The 22,591-nt window shown below is 46.2% G+C and overlaps 1 protein-coding gene across 2 annotated transcripts in view; it reads right to left on the bottom strand.

Annotated features, from left to right (window-relative positions):
• The window catches only part of lca5 (lebercilin LCA5), a 167,425-nt gene that overhangs the window by 73,411 nt on the left and 71,423 nt on the right, over positions 1 to 22,591 (bottom strand). For both annotated transcript variants that reach the window (XM_038799298.1, XM_038799299.1), the window contains exons 3-5: positions 17,695 to 18,224; positions 8,699 to 8,836; positions 7,329 to 7,425 (exon numbers count right to left, since the gene is read on the bottom strand). In XM_038799298.1, the coding sequence (XP_038655226.1) occupies positions 7,329 to 7,425; positions 8,699 to 8,836; positions 17,695 to 18,224 (765 nt within the window). The remainder of the gene's footprint in view (positions 1 to 7,328; positions 7,426 to 8,698; positions 8,837 to 17,694; positions 18,225 to 22,591) is intronic.

Below are 22,591 nucleotides of genomic sequence, written 5' to 3' on the forward strand. Positions count from 1 at the left end.
AGGAACATTATTTCTGAATCTACCCTGTCTAATCCTGTTAGAATTTTATAAGATTCTATGAGATCCCCCCTCGCTATTCTAAACCCCAATGAATATAATCCTAACCGATTTAATCTCTCCTCATGAAAGTCCCGCCATCTCAGGAATCAGCCTGGTAAACCTTTCCTACATTCTCTCCATACCAAGAACATCCTTCCTCAGATAAGAACACACAAACTGCACACAATACTCCAGATGTCGCCTCACCAATGCCCTATACCATTGCAGTAAAACATCCCTATTGCTGTACTCAAATCCTCTCACTGTGAAGGCCAACATACCAGTTTTTACTACCTGTTCCTGCACGCTTACTTCCAGCGACTGATGAACGAGGACATCAAGGTCTTGCTGTGTATCCACCACTCTTAATTTACACCCATTCAAATAATAATTTGCCTTCCTATTTTTGCTACCAAAGTGGATAACCTCACATTTATCCACATTATACTGTATCTGTCATGCATATGGCCACTCACTCAACCTGTCCAAATTTCACTGAAGCATCTCTGCATCCTCCTCACAGCTCACCCTCTCACCCAACTTTGCATCAGCTGCAAATTTGGAGATAACATATTTAGTACCCGTGTCAACATCATTAATATATAATGTGAACAGTTGGGAACTGAGCACAGATCCCTAGGGTATCCCACTAGTTACTGCCTGCCAATTGGAAAAAGACCCATTTATTCCAACTTGTCTGCTAACCAGCTTTCTATCCATCTCAAGACTCTACCCGCAATCCAATATGTTTTAACTTTTAGTAATCTGCTAAGCGAGTCCTTGTCAAAAGCCTTCTAAAACTCCAAATAAACCACATCCACCAATTCTCCCTGGTCAAGTCTACTAGTTAGAACTTCAAAGAATGTCTGATTATACCACTGCTTTCCAAATGCTGTGCTCTGAAATCCTTGATAATGGACTCCAGCAACTTCCCTACTACCGACGTTAGTCTCTTCCCCCAACATCGCCACCTCTGCCTCTAAAGAAGCAATCCGATCACTATGCTCCGTGACTGTCTCCTCCACCTCCATCCATTGCTCCACCATATCCAAAGTTACACGAGTGGGTGCCAACGCCACCTCAATCACCTTTGTCAGATCATCGGAGACCACTTGTCTCTGTTTCTTGAACTCCTGTAATAAGGAATTCCACCGGCCTCTCAGTTGTCCACTGGGAGGGCAATGATGACACAGGGGTCTGCACAATGTTCTCCCCTCCTGTGACACGGGGGCCTTCCAAGTCAAATGAGGACCCTTTGATCGATGTATTACTCATATTATAACAACGTTAGTTAAGCGGGCAAAAAGGGCCAAAAACGGAATCCCTAAGCAGGAGCCACCTTACGTGCAACTGTTCACCTCATCACCGCCAACGGACTTCCACCTCAGCTATCTTATCGTTTTTTTCAACATTATGGTGGTTTCAGCCACGAGTTTCTTTAGGATGTTTAGATTATGGATTCCACAAACAACCAGTTGCGCAGCATATCACTAAGCACGGTCCTAAATTTGCAATGCTCAGCGAGCTAACAAAGTTTGGATATGAAGGCTGAAATGGAATCATAGTATTTACAGTGCAGAAGGAGGCCATTCGGCCCATCGAGTCTACACCGGCCCCTGAAAGAGCACCCTACCTAAGCCCACACCTCCACCCTATCCCCGTAACCCAGCAATCCCATCTAACTTTTGGACATACTGGGCAATTTAGAGTGATGAATCCACTTAACCTGCACATCTTTGGACTGTGGGAGGAAACCGGAGCACTCGGAGGAAACCCACGCAGACATGCAGAGAACCTGCAGACTCCACACAGTCAGTGACCCAAGCCAGGAATCGAACCCAGGTCCCTGGCGCTGTGAAGCAACAGTGATAACCACTGTGCTACCGTGCCACCTTTCAGGGTTCCTAATCGCAGAGTCGAATTCATAACGTTGGAGGATAATCGAAGGCTGTGGGTTAAAGTATTCCTTGACCAACTTGACTATCTGATCGAAGGTCTTTTGAGTCAAATGCCTTGGGAACGTGAGGTTCCTAATTAAATTATAGGTTTAAGGCCCACAAACGTCTGATGTACTGTGATTTTATTCGCAGTGAAGAAATAGCAGAGCTGTTGGATGTACTGGCTCCAATCTTCAGCCTCTCGGTCAAACGGGTCTAGTTTACCAATAATAGGCATTTTCATTCATGCCTCGATGGTTCCCAACTGTCGTTGGTCCTTCCTTCCCACCTCAAATCATGAAGTATTGCAGGCTGCGATTAAACCTTTTACCTCGTTGCCAATGTGGTGCCTTGAGTGACCTTTTGAAGGCTTCCAGTGATAACAAAGGGGTTTATTAACAAACGGCAAAGGCTGTGATATATACGGGAACAAATCACAATAAGTCTTGTGTCTTCAACTCCAAATCCGCACTGCCCAGGCCCGCACTAACTCAATTAACTGGGGTTTGCGTGCTCCCGAGTGTTTGGCCCAGAGCCAGTCATATGGTCCGCCAGGCCCACCCTTTAAAGGGGCCGCGCTATGTCCTATATGCCTTCTTAATCAACTTATTTACCTGCCATATTAACTTCAGGGATCTGGAGACTTGCACTTCAAGGTTCCTGTTTTTTCTTTATTCTATTTTTAAAAATTCATTCATGGGATGGGGGAATCACACTTACGTCAGCATTTATTTCCCATCCCCGAGGGCATGTTGCTGTGGACCTGGAGTCACAAAAAGGCCAGGCAAGGATGACAGATTCTCTTCCCTAAATGACATTAGTGAAACAGATGGTTCATGGCCATCATTGGACTTTTAGACTTCCGGTGGCAGCAATGCGGAGCTAAGCCGCACATTCGGCAGCTCCCGCTGAAAACGGGCTCTTTTCAGGGCCCCCAACGGAGCTGTGTCGGCAAATCCCGACGTGGGAAGAGGGCAGGAGTCGACCCCTACGGTCCTATGGTCCGGACCAGGAGTGGGGTAAGGAGAAAAACGGAGAAAGCACCCCATAAAAAGTGGGGGAAGGAAGACAAAATGGCGGCCGGCGGAGGCCTTGGGGAGCTGAGGCAGTGGGCTCAGGAGCAGCAGGCGACTCTGCTGCGCTGCTTCCAGGAGCTTAAGTTGGAGCTGCTGGAGTCGCTGAAGGTAACCAACAGGGAGCTGATGGAGACCCAAACAGCCCAGGGGGCTGCGATCTGGGAGCTGCAGCACCAGGCCTCCGAAAGGGAGGATGAGGCCGTGGCCGTCGCGGGGAAGGTGGAGATGCACGAGGCGCTCCATAAAAGATGGCAGGAGCGGTTCGAGGAGCTGGACAACCGGTCGAGGAGGAAGAATTTGCGGATCCTGGGCCTCACGGAGGGGCTGGAGGGGTCGGACCTGGCGGCCTATGTGGCGGTATGTTAAACTCGCTGATGGGGGCTGGGTCCTTCCAGGGGTGCAGTGTTGGTGCAGTTTCGTCGGTTCTTGGATCGTGAGTGTGTGCTCCGGTGGGCCAAGAAGGAGCGGAGCAGCAAGTGGGAGAACGCGGAGGTGCGGATCTTCCGGGACTGGAGTGCGGAGGTGGCGAGGTGGAGGGCTGGGTTTAACCGGACGAAGGCGGTGCTCCATAGACGGAGTGTGAAGTTTGGCATGTTGCAGACGGCGCGTCTGTGGGTCACCTATAAGGATCGGCACCATTATTTTGAGTCCCCGGAGGAGGCGTGGGCCTTTGTGCAGGCCGTGAAATTGGACTCAAACTGAGGGTCTAAGATGGGGGATGCTGTATAATACTGTATTTGTATTTGCTTGGTTTAATGTAAGATGTGGGTTGGCCTAAGGGTGGGTGGGGTGATGTCGATTTGTCTTTTCTATAGGGGTTTTTCTATAGGGGTCTGGTGGACGGGTTCGGGCAGGGGGGTAAACGGGGAGTTCGGGGAGTTGGTGGGGGGGACTGACAATGGGAGTAGCCCTGGAGGAGGTGGGGCCGGGCAGGGCGAAAGCGCAGGCTTTCTGCGGGTTTCCCGCGCTGGGAGATGGTGGGGGCGGGGTCGGGGCTGAGAAGCGCGGGTCGTTGCTGGCTGTTTTCTTTTCCTGCGCAAGAGCGGGAGGGAGGGGGGGGGGGGGGGTGCCGCCGTGGGAAACTGGCAGAGCGGGGGACGCTGGCCGGTGGTGGGCAAGGTATGGGGTATGGGGGGGGGGGGGGGGGGGGGGGGGGGGGGGGGTAGATCCCTGGAGGTTTGCGAGGCAAAGGGCCAGGAAGTACTCGTTCTTCTCCCACGTACATAAGGCCTACTCGAGGATTGATTTTTTTGTCCTGAGCAGGGGGTTGGTTTCAAGGGTGGAGGATGTGGAATACTGCGCCATTGCCATTTCAGATCATGCCCCGCACTGGGTGGACCTCGGGCTGGGGGAAGAGTGGGACCATCGTCCGCTCTGGCACTTGGAGGTGGGGCTGCTGGCAGATGAGGAGGTGGCCGAGAGGGTTCGGGGGTGCATCGAGAGGTACCTTGAGGCCAATGACAACGGGGAGGTCCGAGTGGGGACGGTCTGGGAGGCATTGAAGGCGGTGATGAGGGGGGAATTGATCTCCATCCGAACCCATAGGGAGAGGAGGGAGCAGAGGGAGAGGGCGAGACTGATAGGGGAGATGGTGTGGGTGGATAGGGGATATGCGGAGGCTCCAGAGGAGGGATTGCTGGGGGAGAGGCTTAGCCTTCAGGCCAGATTCGACCTATTGACTACCAGAAAGGCGGAAGCTCAGTGGAGGAAAGCACAGGGGGCGGTGTATGAGTATGGGGAGAAGGCGAGCAAGATGCTGGCACACCAGCTCCAAAAGCAGGACGTGGCCAGGGAGATTGGGGGAGTGACGGATAAGGCTGGGAAGGTGGTGCGGAGGGGAGTAGATGTTAATGGGGTCTTCAGAGACTTCTATGGGGAACTGTACCGGTCGGAACCCCCGGTGGAGGGTGGTGGAATGGGGCGCTTCTTGGACAAGCTGCGATTCCCAAGGGTGGAGGAGGAGCAGGTGGAGAGACTGGGGGCGCCGATCGAGCTGGAGGAGGTGGTCAAAGGGATAGGGAGCATGCAAGCATGTGCTGGCGTCATCCCAGTTCATGCGCAGTGGGGCTCATCTCCGCATCGGCCATCCCGGAGGTCAACAGCAGCCGACGCGGAGGAATAGAGTGCCCCCACGGCACAGGCCCGCCTGCGAATCAGTGGGCCCTGACTGCGGGCCAGGCCACCGTGGGGGCACCCCCTGGCGCCAGATCCCCCCCCGTGGACCCTCGAGGCTGCCCGCAGAGTCAGGTCCCACCGGTAAGTACCTACTCTAATTTACACCTGCGGGTCCGGCCGTTAACAGGCGGTCACTCGGCCCGTTACGGGCCGGAGAATCGCTGGGTGGGGGGGCCGCTACCTGCAGCCACCAACCGGCGCAGTGCGATTCCCGCCCCCGCCAAATCCCCAGCGCCAGAGAATTCGGCAGCCGGCGGGGGTGGGATTCACACCGCTCCTCGGCGATTCTCCGACCCGGCAGCCATTGCCTCCCCTTTATTGGATCTTCCTTGCTTGGTTTACTTCTTCCAGTGCATTACCTTATACTTTCCAGATTGAGTTCCATTTGTCACTTTTCTGCTCACCTGACCAGTCCATTTATATCTTCTTGAAGTCTGCAGCTTTCCTTTTCACTATCAATCTCTCCGGCAATTTGTGCATCATCTGCAAATGTCTTAATCATACCCCCTACATTTAAGTCCAAATCATTGAGATATACCAGGCAAAACAAGGGAGCTCAGCAGAACCTCACTGGAAACAGTTTCCTCGTCTCAAAAATACCGCTACCCTATGCTCCCTGTCACTGAGCCGATTTTGAACCAACTTCTCACTGTCGCTTGGTTTCCATGGGCTCATACTTTTCTGATGAGTCTGCTATGGGAGACCTTATCAAAAAACAGAAGAACACAAGAAATTGGAGCAGACCATAAGGCCCATCGAGCTAGCTCAGGCATTCAAAACGATCATGGCTGATCTTGGGCTTCAACTCTACACCCGCCTGATCTGCTGAAATACCAAAAATCTGCTTATATGAGGTATAAATATTGATGCAGCATCCACAACCCTGTGGGCGTAGAGATTTCCAAACATTCACAACCCTGAGTGAAGACATTTCTCATATCTGATTGACCCTCATCCTGATATGGCGCCCCTTTGGTCTAGAGGTAAGCCAGCGGAACCAACCTCTTGGTATCTACCCTGTCAAGCCCCTTCAGTATCTTGTATCACTGCGAACAGCTCTCATTCTTCTAAATTCCAGAGAATATCGGCCCAGTTTGTTCAGCCTCTCATCATAGGATAATCTTCTCATCTCAGGCACCAATTTCATGAACCTTCGCTGTATTGACTCCAATCCTTCCTTAAATATGGAGACCAAAACTGCATGTGGTACTCCAGGTTGCGATCTCACCAAACCCCTGTACAAGTGTAGCAAGACATACTTATTCCTGTAGTCCAATCCCCTTGCAATAAAGGCCAACATGACATGTGCCATCCTAATTTCCTGCTGTACTTGGATGTTAAATTTGAGTTCCTCGTAAGAGCATACCGAACTTTTTCTGAACACCAACATTTACATGTTTCATTCTATCCAAAACATATTCTGCTCTTTTATTAAAAGTAAATAACCTCACTCTTCTCCATTTTATAATCCATCTCCCACTTTGCTGATCATTCATCTAACCTATCTTTATTTCTTTGTAGCATCGCTATGTCCTCCTCACAACTCACATTCCCATAAAAGGTTTTGCTAAAATCCATGGAGGCTACATCAAAAGTGGCACCCACTTCATTCCTCCTTGTTAGCTCGTCAAAATAATTCAATCAAGTTAGTCAATTACAACCTTCCCTCAACAAATCCTTATTTACTGTTCTTAATTAATGTAACCAAAAAAAAAACTTAGCTCTTTCAGTCAGCTTAAAGCAGTGCCCTTGGACAAAAGGCCTGTAAACGGCCATTTGTCAGATTTTTTGAAACAGTCAGTTTGTTATTGAAGTTAACCTTTGCACAGCAGTATTTAATCCCAATTCTAATGATTAAAGTTACAAAACAGTACATAAATGTTTTTGGGATTATAGAAATGTACTTATTTATCAAAACAGATAACTTACAAAAACTGCTTTTTTATTTGTTGCTTGTGTCTAAATGAACAAAACAACATTAACACTGCTTAAGACTCTATATGAAAGATCACCTTTTACAAAATGCACACAACTTTCACATTCAATTCAATATTGGGCTTGAGAGGGCCGAAAGCAGTTTCAGCAACAAGGAAAAAAATACCTTTTTTCTTAGGAATGCTTTCAGTATCTTTCTTTGGTGATGCTTTGATTATGCGGTTGGCATAAATATTCTTTATATCTAGCTCCTTTTCCTTCCCCTTTGAATAAATATGAAAAAAAAATTAACTTTTCACATTTTAGAAGAAACAGCTAAATGCCAGCCCATATATACTTTTCACTAGCCCGACTATCACATTACTACAGGCACCTAGGCTAAGATCAGCTAATTTAGAATAGTTTGCAATCGGGCCTAGTTTTCTTGGGATATACAGCTAAGTTTCACTCAGAGCAGTGAATCTACTAATTGAGTTACTGGGGAGCTCAGCTTTAATGTTAAAAGTAAATCACAGTGGCATATTGGTTAGCACTGCGGTTCAATTTCAGCCTTGGGTCACTGCGCGGGGTTTGTACGTTTTCCCGTGTCTGCGTTTGTTTCCTCTGGGTGCTACGGTTTCCTCCCACAGTCCAAAGATGTACAGGTTAGGCGGATTGTCATGCTAAATTACCCCTTAGTGTCCAAAGGGTTAGGTGAGGTTACTGTGATGGGGGGGGGGGGGGGGGGGGGGGGTGTTGCTTTCACAGGGTTGGTGCAGACTCGATGGACTGAATGGCCTTCCTCTGTACTGCAATGATTCTAAGTGATAAGATCAATCCAGGCTACAGTTATCATTCTGCGTATTGCTTTTTTCCATATATTTTCTTCTGCAGTTAGTTTCACACGGTAATGTATGTAATACAATGTCTAAAATGAAGATTACTAAAGCTTAGTGAAATCAGAAAGGAAGCTTTATACGGGAAATAGAAGTTCTCAAAAAAAACAATACTCCCTTCATGTCTTATCCATTCAAATGGAACTAATTTTAATTACAGGGAGTTTTAAGTATATATATCTGGCAATGGACTTTAAAAAAAATTCCACACTCATTTGCAGCTTTCAGTTGGCGTGAGATCACAGTGATATTTACAAAGGCTTAGAGTATCTCTTGACCAGAAATACTTGTAAATAATAAATAGTTAAAAATGAAAATGGCAATTCGCAGATACAAAATCAGGTTAGTAAATTAATTCTAATCACAATTTGTCTCCAAATATTCCTATATTGTTTATGAAAATTTATTTGAAGCATGGTTGCATTTTCAGTGCAAAAATTCCATTAGAGTAAACTTAATTTGTCTATATATTTAAAAAATATTAAATTTATTCTGAATGGGAGCTAACAACTTTACTGAAAACAAAACAAGGTTTCCAGCATATTAACAATACCACAATACAACAACTTTCACTTATTAGTTGAATAATGCCTGTTTATATATTGCTAACTGGTCAGAAGAAATTTCCTTCATTCAACAAAACCACTATAATGCAAAGTACCTTTAGTTTCTGATTAAGATGCTGGATTGTCTCCTGGAGATTTTGAACATTTTCCTGAGCCACATGCGTCTTCTTCCGCTCAGATGTCACTTGCCGAAGGAAACTGTTGTTGCTCAGCTCCATGTTTCTCTCCAGCTCCTTAATTTAAGAGATAAATTTAAGAAAATTAACTTGATGTTTCATATTGTCTTCAACTTTACCTTATCCTTCAATATGAATTGATTTTAATCTGCCTGGTGGCACTCGAGGTTTGAGTTTCATTTGGGGAACTCACATAATTTGAATTACAATCAGACGTTCCACAAATTTATCATGGTTGATGCTACGAGCACACAAAAGGTTTGGAGAATTTGTGCTGGACTTAAGGCCTTCCTGTGATCCATAGAAAAAAATCTTACCCACACTTTCAGCTAATTATGCAACTACCCAATATTGAAGAAATTGGTTTTGAACAACCATCAGCTCAGAATTATGAGTGCTCAGAGCTTCTGTTGTGCAGCAGGAAACATAATTTCCTTTGGCAATCTGGGAAATAGATCCTTCTCCAGATTTAACGGGCAGCAGAAGATTGCTGTTTTATGAACAGTTAATTTTCAGAATGCTAAAATGGGATCCTCAGGATACATTTATAAACATTACCACCTTGCAAGTATTGGGCCTGACATTTCTATTATAAATCGGAAAACAATTAATATGTTAGGATGCACAAAATAAATAACTTCTGCTATATTTGGACAATTCCTCAGGACAAATATAATCAGCCTGCTAACTGAGGATATTGGGCACATTTCCAAGGAGATAACTGAGGAAATTTTAAAGACAGCTTAATTCAACAAAAATATACTTTTTGTTAATGCTGGTACATGTTTGATGCAAGTAGACTACAATATCTAATTTTTGACACCACGGGCTGCAGTTGCCACCATAACTTCCCTCATCAGGGTCATGTCATTGTAAAAACAATGATTGATCTTACTAATCACCTTGACAGTTTGCTTGGAATATGGACAAATATGTGAATGAGGAAGAAGGAGGGGGTAAAGAGGAGAGAGAGAGGGGGACAGCAAGAGATCAGGAAGAGTGGGGTGGGGCTGATTGGTGAGAGAGAGGGTGGGGTTAGGCCGCGACAGGGAGTGGAACTGCAACAAGGGGATTGAAGGTGCAGGGGAGGGGAGGGATATGTAATGGTGTGAGAGAGTCATGGAAGGGGAGAGGTTCAGGTAGAATAAGTGGAATCAAAAGAATTGATGTTTCAGGCTGATGACCTTTTGCCAGAACTGGAAGACATTGGAAACGTAACAGCATTTATGTACAGAGACTTAAAGTACTCATTAAGGATTTCACCCACTTCCTGTGGTTCCACGCATAACTTCCCTCTATTGTCTTTGAGTGGGCCCACCCTTTCTCTTGCTACCCTCTTGTTCCTAATATATGCATATAAAGCAAGGATTCTCCTTGACCATGTTTGCTAAAGACATTTCATGGCCCCTTTTAGCCCTCCTAATTCCACTCAAGGGCTTTGTCAGTTTTTAGATGCCTAGGCCTATTGTATGCTTCCTTTTTACTAAGCTTACGATTTCCCTGGCCATCCATGGTTCCCGAATCCTGCCATTTCTATCCTTCATTTTTGCGGGGACATGTCTGTCCTGCACTTCAATCAACAGGCCTTTAAAACCCTCCCACATGTCAGAGAAGGATTTGCCCTCAAATACGTAGATACATAGAACATAGATCAGGAGGGGACTTACTTACCGCAAGATTCCTAAACTCTGACCTGTTCTTGTAGCCACAGTATTTATATGACCAGGCCAGTTCCGTTTATTGGTCAATGCTAATCCCCACAATGCTGACAGAGGGGGATTCAGTGATGGCAATGCTATTTGATGTCAAGTGGTGATGGTTTTATTCTCTCTTATTGGAGATAGTCATCGCCTGGTACTAGTGTTGTACGAATGTTACTTGCCATTTGTCAGCCCAAGCCTGGATATTGTCTAGGTCTTGCGGTATTTGCATGAGAGCTGCTTCAGTGTCTGAGGAGTTACAAATGGTGCTGAACATTGTGCAATCATCAGCGAACATTCCCACATCTGACCTAATGTTGGAAGGAAGGTCATTGATGAAGCAGCTGAAGATGGTTGGGCCTAGGACACTACACTGAGGAACTCTTGCAGCGATGTCCCATGACTGAGATGATTGACCTCCAACAACCACAACCTTTGTGCTGGTATGACTCAAACCAATGAGTTTGCCCCCGATTTCGATTGACTCCAGTTTTTCTGGAGCTCCTTCATGCCATACTCGGTCAAATGTTGCCTTGGTATCAAGGGCAGACACTCTCACCTCACCTCTGGTGTTCAGCTCTTTTGCCCATGTTTCAACAAAGGCTATAATGAGGTCAGAAGCTGAGCGATCCTGCAGAACCTAAACTGAGCATCAGTGAGCAGGTTATTGCTAAGTAAGTGCCGCTTGATAGAACTGCTGATGATCTCATCTATCATTTTAATGATGATTGGCAATAGACTGATAAGGCAGTAATTGGCTGGGTTGGATTTGTCCAGCTTTTTGTGTACATGACATACTGGGCATTTTTACACATTGCCAGGTAGATGCCGGTGTTGTAGCTGTTTGATTATGGCCATGTAAATTCTGGAGCACAGGTTTGCTGAAATACTGTCGAACAGAATCAGCATGGATTTACAAAGTGTGTGTGGGGGGTGGGGCTGGACTTCGGAGGAGGCTGGGTGGTTGACTGAGGGGGTAGGCTGGGTGATTGACTGTGTTATGAACCCTGCTGGTATAAAATGCAGGAGAGGGACTTTGAACACCGGTTCCCAGTGGTATATATTCTCAACTTGGTGTACTGAGAGAAAAGACATGCAAACCAGAGAAGAATAGTCCAGTAATTTTGTGATCAATTAATAAAGAATATTCATTAACTTAAAAGAAAAACACACAGTGCAACATTACACTTAGCTGCACTGATTGCTATAAACACACTGTATCACATGAAGTTACCTGTTTGTTCCCAACTGCCTACCATTCCGAAGGTGAATGTGGTTTATTTGGGCTTTCAGAAGGCTTTTAAGAACGTCCTTTTTAAGAGATATGCTAATTCATATATCAAAACACTTCTTCACACAGCTGCACTTTTTAATCCCCTTTCATCCACTGTCTTTATTTTATCCCAATTTCATTTTAAAAATTTTAATTTTCCTCAACTCTTAACGTCTGTCAAGTGTGCAAAGCAGTTCTTGAGAATACTGTCTGCTGCCGGGCCATGGGATTCTTTTAAGGGCCTCACAGAGGGAAGCCTGGGATAGTGTAGTGCGAGTGTTTGAGTCATCACGGAATGATGGTTCCACTCAAATATGTGTGTGGGGAGTGGGGGGTTTCTGGAGGTGGCATGCCGGCAAAGGCAAGATCAATTGAAAAACCTGCCAATCAGACTGCTCAGCTGTAACTCAAATGACAGGCCTGGAGTCAAACTAGTCACGCAATTATGCCCACTTAAGCACTACCTCTGTGTGTATGACTACCATTGAATGTCGCTCAGTATTTAAACCTTGACGCACTGACTTCCAAATTCATTGATTGACATGGTGTGCCTGTACCATTGGGCAAGTAACTAAAAACCCATTAGAGAGTTGGCAATGACACACTGCCAGAAGAGAGCGCTCCTAAGCCTTGTCTGAATGTGGAGGTGCATATTGGCAAGTACCCCTCATAGACCAGTTTCAGCACAAAGCTTTGGGGGTGAAGCTTTGGACAATGTCTGTGCCTAGGATGAGAGCTCAGGATGTAGGAGAGTGGCCAAAGCTATGGCCACTTGTTCATGTGGTGTGGGGTGTTGCCAAAGTAGGATCCAAAATAAAGACTGGGCATCAATGATGTGGCCAGGGCAGGAATCAGTGGGCTTGGAAAGACAGCTTCAGATGAAGAATGGACAAAGAGTGGTGCCTAGGAGACAAATGCTAACTGTCATGTTTTTCTCTTTGATACTGGGATGGGAAGAAGGTAAGGGACATGAAGCCTGGTGATCCCGCAATCATTCTTCTCGCCAACGGAGGATCCTGGCTTGCTAAAGGCAGACGCAGAAGCGAAGAGGACTGGTCGAAGGGTCTGCTCCGCACGCAGAGGACGAACCCCAGAGAGTTGTCGCTCGGAGGCGCCTCAATAGACCCAGGGTCTACAGGTGGCACATCTACAGATGGCACCTAACAAACTTGCAGGTCCAGGGAACTGTTTTGGTCACATTTGCCACCTTCTGCAGGATTTGGTGCCATGGGTACTTGGTGGGGCATCCGCCAGTGTCGCTGAAAGTTGCTACAGCGCTCAATTTTATGCAGTGCCTCCTTCTAGGGCTGCAACAGTAACCTCTGTGGGATTTTGCAAGCCTCAGCATACAAGTGCACCCAGGAGGTGACAGATGCAATCTTTGTGAGGGCACACAACTTTGTCCATTTCAACTGGGATCAAGCCGGGATGATGTGTCCAAATCCATCTACAAGTTTGCTGATGACACAACCATAGTGGGTCGGATCTTGAACAACAATGAGTCAGAGTATAGGAGGGAGATAGAAAACCTAGTGATGTGGTGTAACGACAACAATCTCCCCATCAATGTCAGCAAAACTAAAGAGCTGGTCATTGACTCCAGGAAGCAAAGTATCGTACACACCCCTGTCTGCATCAATGGTGCCGAGGTGGAGATGGTTGACAGCTTCAAATTCCTAGGTGTGCACATCACCAACAATCTGTCCTGGTCCACCCACATCGACGCTACAAACAAAAAACCAAAACAGCACCTATACTTTCTCAGAGAACTAAGGAAATTTGGCATGTCCACATTGACTCTTACCAACTTTTACAGATGCACCATAGAAAGCATCCTATCTGGCTGCATCACATCCTGGTATGGCAACTGCTCAGTCCAAGGCTGTAAGAAACTAGAGAGTTTCACAGCCCAGTCCATCGAGCGAACCCGCCTCCCATCCATTGACTCTGTCTACACCTCCCGCTGCCTTGGGAAAGTGGGCAGCATAATCAAAGACCCCTCTCACCCGGCTTATTCACTCTTCCAACTTTTTCCATTGGGCAGGAGATACAAAAGTCTGAGAACACACACTAACAGCTTCAAAAACAGCTTCTGCCCCGCTGTTACCAGACTCCTAAACAACCTTGTTATGGACTTATCTGATCTCGTCACACATCTTCTCTACTGAGTAGTACTGCACTCCATATGCTTCACCCGATGACAGTATCTATGTATTTACATTGTACATTTATGTATGCCCTATATTTTCTTTCATGTATGGAATGATCTGTCTGGACTGTACGCAGAACAATACTTTTCACTGCAGCTCAGTACACGTGACAATAGACAAATCCAAATCCAAATCCAAGTCTTAAGGCAAGCCTGAATGCAAGAGTGATGGGCTTTGAGCAGATCTCTGGTTTTTCACAGGCTTGGGGTGCCATGGTCTGCACTCAGAGTTCCATGGCATCAAGTCGCAAGAGCTTCCACTCGCTGAATGTTCAGCCTGTCTGTGACCACATCCTTCAGATGTATGCTCGACTCCCAAGGAGTATGCAGGACATGTTTCAGCGTCCAGAGCCTGCAGATTGGCTCCTTGAGGACAAGGGCTACTCACTGATGAGGTGGCTGATGGCGCACAGAGTGCAGCTGAGACAAAATACAACAAGGCTCATGCTGCAAAACGCACTTGGTAGAGCAGACCATAGGGGTGCTGAAGTTTAGGTTCCGGTGCCTGGACAGGCCTAGTGAAGCCCTGTAATATAATCCACAGAGGGTGTTCTACATCATAGTCTCCTGCTCTGCCCTGGAGTAGCAATGGGGGATGAAACTGCCTGAGGAGGAGACAGAGCACCACTTTTCTTCCAATGAGGAGGACGATAAAGGGGATGAGGCTGAGGAGAACCTTAAGGGGGAGGATGTCGACTATGAGGCAATGGTGATGTCCAGACAAGCTCAGACACACTCATTGCCGCTAGGCCAATGCAGGGTGATAACGGCAGCCAGTAAGGACATCCTGTTATCTTCACGTGGCTTCAGTGAACATTGCAATCCTATCTGACTGATGAGGACGTAGCAGATGCCCACAGTTTGTACATTCCAAGTGGGTGATGATAATTTGCAGTTGGGACAGTGCATCGAGATTTTTGAACGTCAGGCTCCTGCCTGGAAGATGTCAGCTCTCTTTCTCATAATGACTTGGGTCACATCACAGTGATGTAGCAGGAAACCTCTTGTGATCCTATGGCATCCTTTGTGAACTGCACCCTTAAAGTTGAGTGTACCGGAGGCTGAAGCAGGAGGGATGGGGGGGCAGCCGCACCTGATAAGGTACAGAGAGCACACATTGACCATGACTGGAATGAATGACACTGGCATTGCTATTCAGGCCCCGCCTTCTCAATCTTGCCCCTTGTCTGAGGTGTGGTGATCCTCAGATCCCACTCAAAGGAGAGAGCAGTCTATGGTCATTTGGGATGATGGCCAATTTACCTTTATGTTGTGGGAGATTATCCTCTTTCCCTCCGACATAAAGGCATGACTGAAGTATTCAGTCACTGAAGGGACGCCATAATTGTGCTGGGAACATTGCATGAAGCACAAGGACAAAGCCCTAGAATGAGAACCCTGCCTTCATCTTGTGCAGGAATCAGATTTTCACTTCAGAATTGCAGGAACACAGCTCATCAGAACAAGCAACAATAGAAAGGGTGCAATTAGTGGGAGTTTATTTACAGAGGTGAACATTATGTACAAGTACTTAACACCCGTGCCCACGCTGTGCAACTAGAGCTTAACCTTTCTAATCCTGCTGCTGTGTCGTGGTGCATCTGCAACATCCACAGCAGAGGTGCAGGCAGCCTGTTCTCTGCCACGCCCTGTTGTCGGTGATTACCTTTGCAGGCGTCATCTGGATAGAGGGGCAGCATCCATCAGATTTCCATCAGAGGAGTTTGCCAGACATCCTTCCCTGATTTTCCTTCCCTTGTCTTTGAAGCTCCAGGAACTGAGGTATGACTAAGTGCAATCTGGCTCAGACTCAGCAAACTGATGGCCTCCAGGAATCCTCTGAGCGCCTCGTCCCGATCTTAGCCTACTGTGGATCGGACAGTGTGATGTGCTCACCAGATTGCAAACCTGAGGCTGTTCTAAAACTAGGCCCCACCAAGGTGCGTGTCTACCCGCTGGTGGAAGGTGTGCATTAACGGTATGATGGCACTTCCACTTTGGGCCATGTGAATTCCTCTTCTGCTCTACTCTTGCAGCTGGACTCGAGGATCTGGCTGGTGGACTCCCTCAACTGCTTCCCAAATGTTCCTGTAAAAGAAAGGAGAGCTCATTAATGTTTAGCAGAGGCCTGAGAAACAGGAGACATGACTCACAGCATTGTTATCTGATGCATGTTGCAGCACTGGATTCTAACTGAGTTTATTGCCGCCGACCTCACCATCAGCACAAGAGTGGTCGACGTCCTCCCCGGCATGCCAGATGGATCTTCAGCTCTGGCATCCCTCCACCTGTCTGTGATCTCTCCCTTTTGTTGTGTGCTAGCTTGACCTGCGTGAATGACAGGTGGAGAGTGTAAGCAGGATAGATGATAAGGGTGCCTGGCATGTGTGGATGGTGTGGGATCAGCGAGGTGATGAGGTCACAACCTGCAAGGCAGCTGAAGATGTGTGTAAGAGAGTGAGTGTTGGTTTCCCTTGAGCTGGCATGTGAGCTTCTTGTGGATGGGTAATGGGTGTGTGATTTGAGAATGACGAGAAGAGAGATTTACCTTGGCAGAACAAAGGGGTTCATTCATCCTCTTGCAGCACTGGATGGTTATCCTCTTCAGCAAAGCGTTAGATCTGACCACCACCTACCAAGTTGGATTGGTGATCTTGCTGGCAAGTTAACAGGTCTTCGCCCAGAGCACAGGTATCACATCGAGGCAGGCCTCCACTGCCTCGAGCAGCCACTCCAGAGAGGCGTTGGTGAATTTCGGGACAGTATGCTTCTTGGCTTCTGCAGACACGACTTCCCAGCGGCAAGTGTGCTACCTGTGCAGGACAGAGACCTCCCGCCAACAATATGGCATGGAACCCATGCATGAAACATTTGCCACTAAGTGCCACTCTGTATAATGTGAAAAGTCACCAATGCCGTTAATAGGCAAAATGCTTTTTCCACCCGCCATCGGCTTTCCCCAATTTCCAAGAAAATCTTGCCCTGAGTTTTCCCCTCATCGTCCAATATTAATTGTCGAAAACAGTTCAGTTCTTAATGTTGGCTACTGAAATTGACTGAACAAATGATTGTTCCCACCTTCTCAAGGGCAATTCGGAATGGGCAATAGATGCTGACCTAGCCAGTGACACCCACATCCCGTGAAATAATTAATTTTTAAAAATTCAAACATGCACTAATCGGATCTGACAAACTTGGTGCACTTTAAATCAAAACTTGTCCTCTTTAAATCAAACCCTTAATCATGTTATTAATATAAGCGCAAGTCCAATTAGGAGTTTTCAACATTAGAACCAATAGAAATATTCAGTCAGTTTTACTTGTAATTATTCAAAGCATTCTTCAAAAGTGAGAACAAGTGCCTGATCTAGAAGACGAGAGAAATAGTTGCTAAACATTTGTGCTATTATTTTCTCAACGTACATAGCATCAATAAATCCCTATATGACAACACGCTTTATATACATATTAAACTTATATCATAAGATGATTTAAGGTTTCAGCTTTGGAAATGCTTCTGGCCAGGCTTCATCATTTCAGCAGCTCCACATTCATTTAATTTCTTGACATGCCCCAGTGGCAACTCAAATTGATTATGCGGCATATACAGTAACTCAATCCCATCCCAAGGTAAGCTCCCTACAAATGGAGAAATTTGTATTGGTCCACCGCCCCAAAATGTGTCTGATGGGGAACAGAAAAGGCAAACATAACAGTCTCGTAAAAGCATTACCTTCAATTTTCTTTCACCCTCTTCCATTCTGATTTCAGCTTTGGCAAGTTTCTGTGCCAGTTCATCTCGTTCCACCAGGTGTTTGTCCTCTGAAAGTTTCTTTAATTTCTGCAGAGTGCTTCTGGTACGATAAAGTTCATCCTCGGTGTCTTTCAATCGTTTCTCAATTGCTCTTTCTTTCTCCTGCGATTTTCTAAGTCGTTCCCGAAGTACCCTAACCTCATCATTGTGACGGGATATGAGCAATGAGATCTCATTTTCTGTGTCCTCAAACTTATTGAGGGCTCTCTCTTGTCTGTACTGGAGGTGCTTTAGTATTTTATTTTCCTTCTGCAAATCCTCCAGTTTAGCCTGTAACTCAGTAACCTCATTTCGGAGTTCATTAATTTTCAGCAGCCTGGCAGATAACATGCGTTTGGTCACCAAGTCTACGTCTTTGTGAACAGGCTCTTTGTTTAAGCTCTGGGTCCGAGATCCCCAACGGCGACTACCATGGTTTGCTGCTTGCCTGGAACTAGATTTCCCATTAGCTGCAAAGAATATCGAAGGTATGATTAAACTGAAACTTGATCAGATTAAGACAAAAATTTCATTAAAACAGGGACAACAGGTCATTCAAATTTCCACATTAATGCAAACCCAAACTATTATCCATAAAACCTGAAAAACTGTACAAACTCTAAAATTACTATAGCTAAGTAAACAACCTTGTATGAACTGAAAACAAATCAACAGTTATAAGCAAGTGACAATGCCAAAATTTGAAATATCTTTAGCTAAAACCCTGTTAAATGTGTGAAGGGAAAAAAAATTACAATTTGATTTTTAGTCAACATATTTATATGAAAAGGATTGAACTCAAAAGTCCAAGTGTGAAGCTCCTAATTGGAAAAAATATAATAAGCAAAAGATCGAGAATTGATGCTTAAGTGTCTGGAAGGGGGAGCGTCAACATTATTTAGCAGTCTCATTCTTACTGCTAAAATGCATCACAAGCAAAATAAAAATTACAGAGCTCCTCATTTTACCAGACACTGGTCCAAGACATCTTACCAAACACTGGAGATACCGCAGCTCACTGCCGATGCGATACTTTGACAGTATTCACTGGATGTGTAAGGCTACAAGAAGACTTGTAAAATGGCAGAATTTTAATTATTCAAGAACATGGGGTGTGGTAAACCAAGCGTGAATTTCATTTAAAAAAAGAGCAAAATATAAACAATATACTGAAGCTCCCGTAAAAACAAATGCACTTACGTCAGCAAAATCACATCTCCGTAAACACTGTTTCTATAGTCATGCTGCGTTTTCACTAAAAGGAATCCAACTGTATCTCTATGACAACACTGCTGAGATCAGCACATCTGACATGTCATGCCAACAAGAATACGCTGGCATCAAATGCGAAATTAATGTGAGGTTACTGAAAGTACTCTCCCGTCCAACGATGTTGGAAGAGAATAAATAAATGAAGCTAAGGAAACATCTGTACTGGCCAGTTAAGTCAGCCAACTGAAGATGGGTGACAATAGGGATGGCAAAATTAACCCAAACATCACTGGGTTGAAGGAGGGTGATTAAGAAATAGAAAAGAGATCCGAGGAAATAAACAAAAGATTAATTTTATCTCGTTGCTTTCTAGCGACCCCTACTGATAATCCAAGTACTTCAACATTCTTTACAATAATAAAATATTAGTGCACAGTATATATCTGCATAGATTAAAAAAGGTAATTCAGATCAGCTGGCAACATGCTACTACATATCATGGAGCTGCGCTACGGCCCTCAGTGGGAAATGGAAGAGATGGCAAGAAGAAAAATCAATATTTACTGCAAACATTAATGTACAGGCAGTGTTGGACTTGCGACACAATTGGCTCCTGGAAACCTCCTGGAAACCAAGTATTAAGTCGAAACGTCCTAAGTTGGAACCAATTTTCCAATAAGAACAATGTTAAAAGTGGGGGATTGGTTCCTGAATTGAGGCCTGATACCCTATTTTCACAAGTGGAGGAGCACTGATTCATCAGCTGATGGTGGCCAGTAATGGTAATCAGAAGGAGGTTTCCTTGTCCATGTTTAACCTGAAGCCATGAAACCTCATGGGATCCAGAGTTGATGTTGATGTTGAGGACTCACAGGGCAATTCCTTCCATAACGCTGTGCTGCCACCTCTGCTTGGTCTGAACTGCCGGTGAGACAGGACATACCCAGGAATGGTGATCGTTCTGTCTGGGATATTGTCTGTAAGGTATGATTCTGTGAATATGACTATGTCAAGCTGTTGCTTAACTTATTTGAGACAGAGCTCTTCCAACTTTGGCATAAGCCCCCAGATGTTAGTAAGGAGGACTTTGCAAGGTTTACACGGCTGGGTTTGTCATTGTAGTTTCCAGTGCCTGGTTCGCTGGTGTTTTTTGTAGCGACTGAATACAACGGAGTGGCTTGCTGGGCCATTTCAGAAGACATTCAAGAGTCAACCCCATTGCTGTGGGTCTGGAGTCACATGCAGGCCAGTTAAGGATGGCAGGTTTCCTTCCCAAAAGGACGTTAGTGAACCAGATGGGTTTTTACGACAATTGATAATGGTTTCACAGCCATCGTTAGACTTTTAATTCCAGATATTATATTGTGTTAATTAAATTCCACCGCCTGCCACAGTGGGATTCAATCTCAGGTCCCCAGATCATTATCTTGGGTCTATGGATTACTAGCCAAGTGACAATACCACTACACCACCGCCTCCGCTTGCTTTATAGAGGATATAATTTTCTTTTTTTAAACTAATTATGATCAACATGCAAACATCTCTCTTTGTGGGTTACTCTCACTGGCTTTCTCACTCTTTTAAAGAACAGTTATACAGCACAGAAGGAGGCCATTTAGCCTGACATGCCTGCACCAGCTCTCCGAATGAGCATTCACTTCACACCGTTTCCCTGGCCATAACTCTGCACATTCTCCCTTCTCAGATAACGAGCAATTCCCTTTTGAATGCCTCGATTAAACCTGCCTCCACCACATTCTCAGGCAGTGCCTTCCTCACCCCAGCTACTTGCTGCGTGAAAACGATTTTCATGACTTCCGGTGATAAGGATGTGCTGAGCAGATGTGCAAAAGGTGGCTCTCCTCCTGGAAACCTGAAATTAGGCATTGTTGGTCCAAAAATAGACCCTAATCCCGGGGTAAACGCCTCCCCCACCCGCCTCCAACACCATCTCAATTAACGAGGAATGCCAGGCAACAACTGAGGAGCCAAAAAAAGGCAGAATCAGTAAAAGTCTGGAGAGGAAGATTGAGGCGATGGCAAACACATGAAGCAACGAGGAACCAGCCACACCCAAATGGGATGGGCCATCAGGACACAAACCGGGCTACCTCTCATAAATGTGACAAATGAGTGATTTACCAGTCATGCTACAGGACGAGCGCTGGTGGGGGTGGAAGGGGGGGGGGGCGTGTTCATATGCTCACTAAAAGGACAGCATTTACAGCGATGAAGACGGTCACAGACTATGGTACATCATGGTTCGTGGTGTCCTGGAAGGGACACCAGTGGTCTTTGTAAACGTGTATGGGGAATAAACAAACATGGCAAAGAAATTGAATATTTTCATGCAAAGATGGGGGCAGTGGACCCATGGAGGATCACATACCCAGGGTAGTAGGGGAGTAAGTGGTGCTTCCAGGGGTAGTAGGAGCGGAGTACTCTGCAATCGTAATCTCCGACCACTGCGTGGATGTGAGGTTAGAGATGGGCCAGGCACAGCGCCCCCTCTGGAGGCTGGGCACGATCCTTCTGGCTGATAAGGCATTCTGAGAACAGATATCACAGGCTTTACCAACAACCAGAATGTGGAGGTCTCATCAGGCGGTGATGAGAGGGAAATTATTGCGTACAAGACGCACAAAGATAGGAAGGAGAGAGCAGCCAGGCAGTAGCTGGTTGACTCCATAATGGTAGTGGATCAGCAGTACAAAGCAGTGCACCAGCTCTGCCGGACACTGGGGATCTTCTACTACATGGAAAAAAAGCCAGCCACCTGCTAACTCACCAGTTGAGAAAGCAGACAGCCATGAGGGAAATAGCCCAGGTTAGGAACAGTAACAGTAGGCTGGTCGCCATGCCAAAAAGGAACAAACCCTTTGCATTTTCTATTGGGACTGTACAGCTCTGAGCAACCGCCCATCCTCTCCCCGAGGGCGAATCAGAGATGAAGCAGATCCTCGATGGACTGGTCATGGGAGAAGATCAGAGATGAAGCCTGGAAGCACTTTTAGAACTGGGGGAAGTCATGGGATCCAACTGCCACAGTAGCACAGTTGTTAGCACTGTTGCCTCACAGCACCAGGGTCCCAGGTTCGATTCCCGGCTTGGGTCACTGTCTGTGCGGAGTCGGCACGTTCTCCCCGTGTCTGTGTGGATTTCTTCCGGGTGCTCCGGTTCCCTCCCTCAAGTCCCAAAAGACGTGCTGCTAGGTAATTTGGACATTCTGAATTTTCCCTCTGTGTACCCGAACAGGTGCCGGAGTGTGGCAACCAGGGGCTTTTCACAGTAACTTCATTGCAGTGTTAATGTAAGCCTACTTGTGACAATAACGTCTTTTATTATAATATCAACTCCATGCACGCGTGGAAGGTGCCAGGGTCAGTTGGATTCCCGGTGGATTTCTACAAAATATTCGCGCCAGCACTGGCCCTGCACATATGAGAGATGTTCGCTGACTCATCAGTAAGGGGCACCCTGGTACCAACACTAGCACAAGCCTCAATATTGCTGGTACCCAAAGACTTGCCTGAGTGGGGGTCCTCCATGATTATCGCACTACCCAACGCAGATGCTAAGATCCTGGCGAAGGCCTTGGTGAGGTAGCTGGAGAGTTGCGTGCCCG

This window comes from Scyliorhinus canicula, chromosome 6, assembly GCF_902713615.1.
Source record: "Scyliorhinus canicula chromosome 6, sScyCan1.1, whole genome shotgun sequence".
Lineage (NCBI taxonomy): Eukaryota > Metazoa > Chordata > Chondrichthyes > Carcharhiniformes > Scyliorhinidae > Scyliorhinus > Scyliorhinus canicula.